Genomic DNA, 12,296 nt, shown 5'->3' with positions numbered 1-12,296 from the left:
AGAGAGAGAGAGAGAGAGAGAGAGAGAGAGAGAGAGAGACAGAGAGACAGAGAGACAGAGAGAGAGAGAGAGAGAGAGAACCCAATCTTGGCTGAGACTCAGAGCAGCTCTGCCATCTACAGTAAGTGCTTGGGAGATAACTCTATTTAATTAAATATATTCTATATTAACATAACCAACCTAATCCCGGATGGAAACACTATAGCAACTTTCAATGGGGACCGAGAGACGAGAAAGGTAAATGCTTTTAAATCGTCTCGTAATGAACGCTGCGTTTGAAAAAAGCCATTTTGTTTGGATTTGGACGCATCAGCATCATTCAGCAACATTAACTTTGACGCTGTCGGGTGGAAACCTTGTACTGTCCGTACAAAACCGTTCCTTTTTTATTATTTTAACCACTTAAACCCCATATGGTTGACCACAGTCCCTCAGGTGTCTTTTCTGTTTGCTGTTATCGTGGGGAAAGCTTTCACTGAAAATAGCCGATTGACAAGCTGTCGATCTGCTATTTTCAGCGAAGGGTTTCCCCAAAAGTACGGATGTTGGGGTTTAAATAGAGAAAATAGCAGAGCAGTAGTGGAACGTAACTAAAGTACATTTACTCAAGTACTGTACTAAAGTAGTAGAAGTATTTTCTTTTTACAAATATTGTACTTTTTTACTCCCCCAAAAAAATAATCAATTTAGCGGATTTAGATTATCATTACAAAAACATTACATTAACCAATTAAGTCCTATTTTATAGTATCTAGAACTCACAACGTGTTACACGTTGTGAGTTTTGTAGATCTGCTATTTTTTAAACATTCAAAAAGTTGAGTACTTTTACTTTGGTGTGTGTATTCTGCTGCCAAAACTGTTGTACTTTTACTCAAGTAGAATTTTGAATACAGGCCTTTTACTTGTAATATTCTGTGTACTGAGTACTTCCCCGCCTGTGTGTGTGTGTGTGGTGTGTGTGTGTGTGTGTGTGTGTGTGTGTGTGTGTGTGTGTGTGTGTGTGTGTGTGGGTGGTGTGTGTGTGTGTGTGTGTGTGTGTGTGTGTGTGTGTGTGTGTGTGTGTGTGTGTGTGTGTGTGTGTGTGTGTGTGTGTGTGTGTGTGTGTGTGTGTGTGTGTGTGTGTGTGTGTGTGTGTGTGTGTGTGTGTGTGTGTTTTGGCTGAGGGTATGTGACTTCATGTAATGTACTTTGCTGGCTGTTTGCTCTCCACTAACGTAATCTCTCTGTACATGTAGTATATGTTCAATGATTTATGGCCATAATAACCCGAAAAGGGGATAAGCTAATTACACTAACTGTACTGAGCTTGTAATGAGCATATCGGGTGGGAAACCCTCAGCCCTCCCCAACACACACACCACACGCACACACACACACGCACGCACACGCACACGCACACATACACACTCGCACGAACACTCAGTGCATTCAGTGTGTGCACACACAAACACACACACACCACACACACACACACACACACACACACACACACACACACACACACACAAACATATACATAATAAATAAATGCAACACCCTGAAGACGCTTTTTGTAATAATATTGCAAAATCATCTTCAGGGGTCTTGCGTTCTTTTTTTTTTTACATAATATCTTTTTAATCTCTACCGCCATCTTACTGTGTGTGTGTCTGTGTGTGTGTGGTGTGTGTGTGTGTGTGTGTGTGTGTGTGTGTGTGTGTGTGTGTGTGTGTGTGTGTGTGTGTGTGTGTGTGTGTGTGTGTGTGTGTGTGTGTGCGCGAGGGGGGTGAATATGTCTTATATCAGCTCACTGGTGATTAACATCAGTCGGGGGAGGGGGGAGGGGGGATGTGCAAAAAAAACCTGCCGAGTCGACAACGAGCCTGAGGAGCCAGATTACAGACACTGCAGCTCACGCTATAGCGCTACCACCACTACAAGGCTGCACCACAGGCCATTATACTGCTCCATTATGGATTAGCCATGCTAAAGGCTATATACGACTATAATGCCACGCTGTTGGAACTTCGGGACGCGCTATAATAACCCTGCTTTGCGAGTGTGCGGCGCGGTTAAAAGTTAAAGCCACACACACAGGGGTATAGCCAGGGTCATATATAAGCCTGTGACATGCAGGATAAAGGATGCCATACTGTACTGTAATACCGTACAACCTGCAGGCTATCTGATATGAGAGCAAACTGATATGGCTGCCGTTGGATGATGAGAACGTGAGGTCACACACTGGCTGTGTGACCACCACAGGCTGCACCTAGAGATGTTGGATAATACAGCCTGTCAATATCTAGACCTAATGCTATGGATGCAAGCTGTGCTAATGCTATAGTGAACGCCCAGGGTCAGGTTCAGCATCAGGCTGCCATGCTGGAGGGAACACAAGGACAACATAAAAAAAGGCAATCCCTATAAGCATGACTCACATTACATGATGGCACTATAAGGCTACTGGCCAGCAGCACAGCAGAATTGGACCTCAAGGTTACATTATTAGCTATAACAGCTTGGCATGTAGCACCTGACTGATCTGGTCAATATTTGACATCTGGCCGATATATATTTTTAAACCGCTTTCCACCTGGTGTTTTGGGCATGTTGTTATACTGTAGGTGAAAATGATTATTTTCTTTAAATCAAAGATGTTTAAAAATACCCAATATACTACTACTACTTTTTTTAATGGATGAAACCATCTGTGTCATTTTAGATTGTTGCGTTGGCTATTCAAAAATAGCAGATCTACAAGTTTTTACATCTGCAATTTTTTAACATTTTGAAAAATCTTGAAAGTGTTTGAAAAATCTTGAAAGTATGAGAACTACTGGTTAGATTTAGAAGGCATTTGTTGAATCGGCCTCAGGTGGATAAATAAAATAAACGTTAATAATAAACTAATTTTCTATCTATCAACAAGTTATTTGTGTTTAACACATTAACCGCCAAGAACGTAGTCCTACGGTCCGTTAAATCCAACTGTTAAGCGCCGAGACCGTAGCCTACGGTCCACGGTCTTTTCGCGCTATTCACTTCCGGGTTAACTTTCGGATTTTTTTTGATCCACTTCCGTTTCCGGTTTGATGACCGGAAATAGAATTATTTGGGATCCGGTTTTGACGATCACGCCCGCTCCCATTCTACAGACGAAACTGAAACTCAATTCTCTTCCTGTAGTTTTTTCTCCTCGCATTTCACTGTTTAACGTAATCCGCTCTAACTACAACATGGATGCCCCGTTTGACACGCGATCTTCACTGGAGATACAGGGAGATCTCGCGGATGTAAACAGACCGTGTAGAGCTCAATCTTAAGGATTTTAACAAGATCTATGGCGACATGAAAAAAACAAAAAAACAACAAAAACACCTTGGCACTGGTGAGTACATTATGAGATTAACCTCTGGCGGTCGATGTGTTAATGTTATTTATTTTATAATGTTTGCTTCTAAGTTACATGTTTTCACACTTTCTTTATTTGATTTTGCACTGTTTAACCGAAATATCGGTCAAGAAAGACAGATAATAGTGATAAGGATAATTCCTTTTAACAGGTCGTTCATGAAAGTCCTTGCGGTCTTGTTTCCAATGAGAACCTGTGAGCAATTGGGGTTAAGAGTCTTGCTCAGGGACAAATTTCATATCATCGGCACATATGCTGGGATAGCCTGGAATCGAACCTGGGGCAACCAGGGCCTCTGGTTCCCTAGGCGGGCTCACTAACCACTCAGCTATGGCCGCCCCAATGATGGTCATCGGACCCAGAGCTGTGGCATCGGTCAGGTCTAGCCTTGGCTTAGATCAAGACTATCGTAGATGTATTTTATAGATTTTGACATTTTTATATCTACGATGGCCGATTCTGTCGGAAGTTCCCTGTATTCCTCAATACGGCGCATCCGGTGAAAACCGGAATTACACTCAATGTAAACAGGAAGTAAACAAGGGGGGGGAAATGGCGTTCGGCCACAGATTAGATTAAAACTTCTTTATTGAAAAATATGGACTAATACATTACACAAAGACTCCGGACCGCTAGTTAACATTTGGGGCAACTGGGTAAGCACCTTATATTTTTTGGGGGGGTGGGGTCGCTAAGACTTTCATAGATATAAAAATGTCAAAATCAATCAAATACATAAGATAGTCTTGATCTAAGGCTAGGTCAGGTCTACTGGCGTTGCAGTGAGCTTTCTGTGAGCTCCAGAGAAAGGCCAGTGGCCAGGTTCAGTGAAAGGCCAGCGGTAGTTAGCAGTTAAAGCTGTGTGTAAAACGCAGTCAGACATGGCTGATCCAGTGAGGGGAAGTCATGTTTGCCTGCCAGTCTATCAATCATCAGGCAATTACCAAGGCTAGGCCTGTTGGCACTTGTCATGACTTCACGGGCCGCTGTGCCGGGATTAAGAGTTATGAGGAGATGGAGAAATCTGCCAGAGCAACTAAGTGTGACAGTGTTACCGAGGCTGAGAATAATGGCATTCACATCAAAGAAAAACCTCAGGAAAAAAAAGGGAAAAAGACAGATTATGGAAAGAGGCAAGCGCCATGTTATGTTTTCTATTCAACTTCTGAAGCTTATCTGGTTTTAGTATGTATATGTAACACTCAGGGAAAAAAAGGACATGTGTGCTTTAGTGCCGTGGTTCTGTGGGGTTCGGGGACCCCCAGGGGGTCCAGGGGGTTCCTGGCAAAAAAGAAGAACAGAATAGCTCTTAAGCCTCTTTCACTGGTACATTTTTCACAATAACCATTCCACCAGAGAGTACACCAGGAATAAATAACACTGTGTGTGTGTGTGTGTGTGTGTGTGTGTGTGTGTGTGTGTGTGTGTGTGTGTGTGTGTGTGTGTGTGTGTGTGTGTGTGTGTGTGTGTGTGTGTGTGTGTGTGTGTGCGTGCGTGCGTGTGCGTGTGCGTGCATGTGCGCGTGTGTGTGCAAGCGGCCTCACCTGTGTGTGTCCTCTGGTGTGCCTTGAGATGGGAGCTCTTGGTGTAAACCTTCCTGCAGCCGTTGAACTGGCAGCGGTGGACTCTCTTCTTGTTCTCCGGTATGTCTCCCGCCAGGCTGCCCCCCCCTCCCTGTTCACTGTCACTGCCTCCTCCCCCTCGGCCCGGCGCCGGCGGCGGCGACGAGGGCAGCGCCCGCGCCGCCACCAGCTTGGCGGCGGCCCCGATGCCCACCTTCTTGGCCACCAGCTTGAGCGTCAGCGTGCCGTCCGCCGTGGCGGTGAGCGTCTGCGTGGGCTTGACCAGGTGGCGGCCCAGCTCCGGGGACGAGGGCGGCGTCAGGGACGTGACGGCGGCGCTGAGCTGCGCGGCGCTCACCCCCACCAGGCCCCCCTGGGGGTGGTGGTGGTGGTGGTGGTCCTTGGTGGTGGCGGCGGCGAGGATGGCGACTCCCGTCTCCGGGTCCACCAGCGGGCTCTTGCTGAGGTACGGCGCCTGGTGGAGGATGCGGGCCTGGACTTTGTTGGGGAGGGACGCCAGCAGCGGCGGCGGGCTGGGCTGGTCGGGCAGGCTGGGGAGCAGCGGGTCGCTCAGGTCCTCGTCGCTGTCGCCGCCCTGCATGAAGGCCGGCGTCAGCAGGCAGTCCAGCTCCTCGTCGAACAGCTCCGAGAGACGCTTGGGCTCCGTCTGTAGGTAACGCTCCAGCTCTAGACACGTCTGCGGAGAGGAGGAAGAAACATCGGTTCAGTGTTTGATCACCACACACAGACAGCATGCTGTTTCTCATGCTTCAGGTTGTTTCTCATCCAGTTTGTCCGTCAGCAAGTTCAAAATTCGTTTTGAGGCCATAACTTAGTCAAAAAACTGTCCGAGAGCGAGAGAGCGAGCTTGAGAGGGGGAGTGAGAGAGGTAGAAGGGGAGAGAGGGCTTATTTCACCTAAGTGATAACCCAGGGAGGAAGAGAAGGAGAGAAAGAGCATATTTCAACCACAGAATAACCCAGAGAGGTGGAGAGAGGGAAAGAGCCTGATTCACCCACACAATAACCAAGAGAAGGAGAGGGGGATGGAGAGAGCAGGAGAGAGCCTATTTCACCAATGCAATAAGCCAGAGAGGGAGGGAGAGCCTAAAGTATTTCACACACGCAATTGCCATACTGGGTACCAAAACCTGAACACACTGATCAACAAGTTGTCGGGGCAATAACCCTAGCAACACCAGGCTTCACACAGCGTTTTATGCTTGTTATCGTTATAATTATTATAATTGACACTTGATTACAGACATGCACTAACGATCCATCTCGGTTTGCCTTGCAAACAAAGCCAAGTATGTTCAACGATATAACCCCACACACCCCATTTAATTCCAGGGGTGGAAAAACTACTAATTTTCTATTTTATACCTATAGGCTATTTGAAAATAGCCTATAGGTAATATCAGTTTGCTCTCATATCAGATAGCCTGCAGGTTGTACAGTATTACAGTGCAGTATGGCATTTTAAAAGTATCAATACTGCAATGTAGAAATACTCTTGTTACAAGTATAAGGCCTGTGTTCAAAACGTTATTTAAGTAAAGGTACAAAAGTATTGGGATCAAAATATACTTAAAGTACCAAAAGTAAAAGTACTAAATGTTTGAAAATAGCCGATTTACAAGCTCACAACGCGTCGCCATCAGATCAGCTATTTTCAAATAGCCTATAGGTATAAAATAGGGCTAAAGTGGTTAATGTGTGTTTTATAATATAATAATGTATATCTGCAAAGTAACTAGTCACTAAAGTTTTCAAATAATTGTAACGGAGTAAAAGCACAATAATTGCCTCTGAGTGTAGTGGAGTAGAAGTAAAAGTATTGAAATTCGGAAACACTTCAGTAATGTAGAAGTGCCTCAAAATTGTACTTAAGTGCAGCACTTGAGCAAATATACGTAGTTACTTTACGCCACTGGTTCAATTCTTCCTCTGCCCGTGTGGACTTTGAACGTCCAAAGTCCACCGTGCATCTTCCACTGTTTACCAATCTATCAGGGCTGACTCCAGGGGGAGCCGCTCTAGGTGTTGCATTTCTGTGCAGCTGTTGACCATGTGTCAGCGAGCGCGCGGGCTCGGCCCTGAGAGAGGAGGGATTTACCCCGTGATTGATGGCCGCTGCCGGGCCGGGCGCTCTCCAGAGTGCTGAACTGTGGAAGCCTCACTGTTTCCCTCAGCTCACTGAAATCAACCAGCCATGGAATTTATATTACCAGATGGGAGGGGAGGGAGGGGGAGGACAGGAGATGGAGTGAGAGGGGAAGGGAGAAGCGGAGGAAAGGCAAGGATATAAACGTATAAAGGGTGAGGCGGAGGGTTTTCTGCACTTGAGGCACCTGCTATCTATTTATGCTGACCGATACCGTTATCCGTGCAGTTAGATTTTAATATAGATTTTTATTCATGTAGTTTGTTTTGACACTGATCACATTGAGGTTTTAATGTCCGTCTTCTTGAGACTGTAGCTGTTGTGTGAGGTTTAGCGCATAATGAATTTTGAACTATAATACGCTGTAGAATAATACTGTGTTATGATAATATATGATATAATAACATGTTAATTTATCTCTGAGAGTGCACAAATGGAATCAAGTCGTCCATGCGGTTCCATTTGTTCACTCTCACAGTTACAAATGGGATAGATAAACAGAGAGGACTTTACTGTTTAGAGATGAGAGAATAAACTGAAAGGTTGGCAACTGTTTTAGATTTTTTTAAATATTTGAGTTGTCACAAAGACAACACTTTTAGATTCCTAATGCTTCACAATACGCAGATAATCTGAGATCTTCGCCTATAAACCGCCACTACAAGCAATCATGTCACCGTCCAATTAAAGACTGCCCTATAGACGTTGGATAATTTTTTGGGGTATTGGTATAATCCAGTGTTTCCCAAAGTGGGGTCTGGGACCCCCAGGGGTTCCTCAGGGGGGTTCCTGAGTGTCCCCAACCAAATAAACACTCTGAGAGTGTACTCTGAGAATGCCAAATGGACCTGCAACCATTTATTACACTCACATGAGTTATGGGGGGTGGGGGTCCGTGAACCAAACTGGGGGCTTGGTTCAAAGTTCTGAGAACCACTGATGTAATCTGCAGGTCCCTCTCAATTGAACCCTGACGCTGCATAGGGAACAGAGTGCTGCACTCAACAAACAACATAACGGACTGAAAACGGAATCTGCATTTTTTATGTTTCCTCTGCGCAGGAGTCATTAGAATGAAAAAATGTCCTGCCAAGAGAAAAGGGGGAAAATGGGGGCACGGGAAGAAGTCGGAATTACAGACAAAGAGAGACACTGGGACAATGCATGGCTCACTAAGCGTCCATTCAGCAGTTTGTACAGTACAGTACAGTACAGTACAGTATAGTACAGTACAGTACAGTACAGTACAGTACAGTACAGTACAGTACAGTACAGTACAGTACAGTACAGTACAGTACAGTAAATGCTCCTCTGCCCTCCAGCATTGCTCCTGTAGCATCAACACGGCCTGTCACAATTATTACATAATCGCTAATCGCAGTTATTTGAGATAATTGCAAAACATTTTTGCATAATCGTCATAATTGTTCCCACGTTGAAACATTTTCATATACTGTATTTTCAAACATAAAAAAAAATAGCAAAGTTCACAATGTGTCTTCGCAATAAGACATTTTAAGTGTGACATTCGTAATTTTTATCATCGGCAATATGAAATGTAGGAGAGAAAATATATTGTGCGTACGTACATGTATGTAGTTATGTATGTATGAATGTATGTTTTGTATGCATGTATGTCCGTACTAATGCACATGTACAGTATGTATGTATGTACGTATGTATGTATGTACGTATGTATGTAAGTACGTATGTACGTATGTACGTATGTATGTACGTACGTACGTATGTACGTGCGTACGTACGTACGTACGTACGTACGTATGTACGTATGTACGTATGAATGTATGAATGTATGAATGTATGAATGTATGTATGTATGTATGTATGTATGTATGTATGTATGTATGTACGTACGTACGTACGTACGTACGTACGTACGAATGTATGTATGTATGTATGTATGTATGTATGAATGTATGTATGTATGTATGTATGTATGTATGTATGTATGTATGTATGTATGTATGAATGTATGTATGTATGAATGTATGTATGTATGTATGTATGTATGTATGTATGTATGTATGTATGTATGAATGTATGTATGTATGTATGTATGTATGTATGTATGTATGTATGTATGTATGTATGTATGTATGTATGTATGTATGTATGTATGTATGTATGTATGTATGTATGTATGTATGTATGTATGTATGTATGTATGTATGTATGTATGTATGTATGTATGTATGTATGTATGTATGTATGTATGTATGTATGTATGTATGTATGTATGTATGTTCATTTGTTATATTGTTTTTTAAATTGCCTTATTCGAAATAAACTTTTCAAAAAAGCATGGCCAGTACGATGAACATGTACAGATTGTGTGCCTATAGGCAGTATAAGGCACACATCACATATAGTGCATGAGCCAGCAGATGTAAACAGTGGCCCAGAGCAGATCCCATGTGGTCCAGAGCAGTGCAGCAGAACACTGCAGCATGCAGGGCCAACGCAACTCTCCCCGGGTCCACACAGCCTACATAATGAATATACAGTACATCTGGTTCAAACGCAGTCCACAAAACATAGTTCTTTTTTGTAGTATACAGGCCAAATACAGCACATTTTGAAATGCTTAGTTGAAGATATATTTCTATATATCTGTAAAAGCTTAGAGCAGTGCTTCTCAACCTTTCTACAAAGGTCTTCAAAATCCTCAGCACCGTCCGAGTTACGACCCGATAGAGACAGAATCGTAAATCGTCACTCCTCCCGTCAGCATGCGATGTCGCAGGTAAATCGTAGATGCTACTGCTGGCATCGGGGGTGGGGGGGGGGTATTTTATCCCTTTTATCCCTGCTTCTGGTCAGACTGAATGAAACATGCATTTCCTTTTGGGAAATGTCTGAAGTGTTTCATGTTTATGTTGTAAAATACCTTTAAAGTAGAACATGGCGCAAAGGATTGTTCCTTTAGAAAGCATCGTTCCTTTGATTGAAGCATTGTTCCTTTAAAATCATGAGCTTGTAGATCGGCTATTTTTGCTATTGTTTGTACAAAGAAGACTATAGGGCTTAAGTGGTTAATAAATGCCCTGTTTTCTCTTCTTTCTTTTCTTTTTTGAACCCTGACCTCCGTGACAAAATAGAGCGTGTGCGGTTCACTGATAAGCTAAACCCCTCTCTCTCTCTCTCTCTCTCTCTCTCTCTCTCTCTCTCTCTCTCTCTCTCTCTCTCTTCCCCAATTCTTTTAAAGAATGTCCTCTTTCTCAAAATAATTTGCATATGAGCATAAATCAAAGACATTTGTTTCGATGTGTGTGTGTGTGTGTGTGTGTGTGTGTGTGTGTGTGTGTGTGTGTGTGTGCGTGTGCGTGTGCGTGTGCGTGTGCGTGTGCGTGTGCGTGTGCGTGTGCGTGTGCGTGCGGAATCAACACATGAAACAATGTTACAGTAACAGTGTTCTGTGTGGTGTGTATGCCGCTGCTACAAGACAGAGCTCCCAGCCACTCCTCTGCAGTAACTAAGTACATTTACTCAAGTTCTTAAGGATTTTTTTTCACTGTGCTTGAGTATTTGCAAATTTTCAATACTTTCATTTGTACTCCAATACACCTCAGAGGCAAATATTGTACTTTACTAGTTACTTTTGCAGATTTACATGTATCATATTACAAAACATAAATTAACCACCTAAGCCCTCATTTATACATATAGGCTATTAAAAAAGTGCTGATCTACAAGCAGTACCACAAGCAGCACTACAAGAAGTAATTTGAGTGCTTTTACGTTAGTACTGTTAAGTACATTTTGATGCCAATACTTTTGTACTTTTTACTCAAGTGAAATTCTGAATGCAGGCCTTGTTACTTGTAACAGAGTACTTCTTCCAGTCCAGCACTGCTCCTGGGTGCTGGGTGTAATTTGTTAACAGTCGCATCCCTCGCTGCAGTAATTGCTGTGTTGTAATACGATCGCTGGTGGAGCGTGCAAAAACAGGCCAGAGATGATTGTGTCTCTCCAGGAATCAGATCACTCATTGCTAATGCACTTGAAAGCCAATACTCCTCCAGACAAACCAAAGCAGCAAATTAGGTTATCTGGAATGTTCTTTTTATTTATGTATTTATTTATTTATTTTCACAAAGGACAGAGTTGCAACCAATCACTGTTGTTTGGATGAGACTGAGGACAAGCGCTGGGACAATGTGGCTCTAATGTGATGTCTTTTGGTATTGTCTCATAGGCTTAACGCGTACTTTGTCGAACGACAATGTCACTCGCTCGATTTTCAATTAATAGTTGTGAATTAGTATGAAGTCAATTTTAAAACTGAAACAATTGAAAGTCAGTTATTTTTTAGAAATGACGTGAATGGCTTTATTCAGGGACGTAGACAGTATCGTAACTATGAAAAAAAAGTTTTGGAACGATTAGTATGCAGTGTTTCATATAATAAGTGCTTTGGGATAGAGTTGAGGGTCCTATCGGTACAGTAATGCAGTGTTTCTCAGCCTTTTCAAGCCGTGACCCCCCAAAATAATCATATTTGAACTGGGGACCCCACAAACTAATCATATTAGAACTGGGGACCCCGCACCCTGACAAGCACTTGGAATTGTAGGAATTGACAGCGCGTCGCGAATTCGAGTCCCGATCCAGACGTCCGTTGCTGCATGTCACTCCCCATTTCCTGTCAACCTACTATCCTATCAATAAAGGCATATAAAAGTCCCCCAAAAAAACTAAAAAAACAATAGTCACTTCACTGTCCAGTCATGTGGAGACCCCCTGGGGGCCCCGACCCACAAGTTGAGAACCACTCCACTCTAGTAATGGAGGGGAGGGGAGATGATCCCTCGGGCGCTCCTACAGGGGGGGACGCAATCAAACTTGTGTCCACGACTGAACGTATCGCCTGTGACATTTTACGCACGTGACCTTTCCTTTTTTCTTTTCTTTGTTGCTACGATATCAGGTAACAAACAATGACACGCAGGGGCCCACAAACTGGATGTGTGAGGGCGTGCGCACGTGTGTGTGTGTATGACCGACAGCATGTGGGGGGGGAGACTCAACCACAGCACCACACCATATGGAGAAAGGTCACATCAAACAACACACACACAAAAACACACACAAACATGGACCACACACACAATTAGACTATTCCACTCAAAGGACAAAAAAACTATATTACC

At 43.4% G+C, this 12,296-nt stretch overlaps 1 protein-coding gene and 1 pseudogene across 2 annotated transcripts in view; both read right to left on the bottom strand.

Moving 5' to 3' along the window:
- The window catches only part of LOC308105794, a 7,758-nt pseudogene extending 6,122 nt beyond the window's left edge, over positions 1–1,636 (bottom strand). The window contains exon 1 of the transcript in view: positions 1,631–1,636. The product of the transcript in view is annotated as an uncharacterized misc_RNA (transcript). The remainder of the gene's footprint in view (positions 1–1,630) is intronic.
- The window catches only part of LOC308105595 (Krueppel-like factor 7), a 68,175-nt gene that overhangs the window by 25,898 nt on the left and 29,981 nt on the right, over positions 1–12,296 (bottom strand). The window contains exon 2 of the mRNA XM_080456420.1: positions 4,942–5,656. Within this exon, the coding sequence (XP_080312546.1) occupies positions 4,942–5,656 (715 nt within the window). The remainder of the gene's footprint in view (positions 1–4,941; positions 5,657–12,296) is intronic.

This window comes from Gymnoscopelus braueri, assembly GCF_963280865.1.
Source record: "Gymnoscopelus braueri genome assembly, chromosome: 18".
NCBI lineage: Eukaryota > Metazoa > Chordata > Actinopteri > Myctophiformes > Myctophidae > Gymnoscopelus > Gymnoscopelus braueri.
This window is presented reverse-complemented; position numbering and strand designations above follow the sequence as displayed.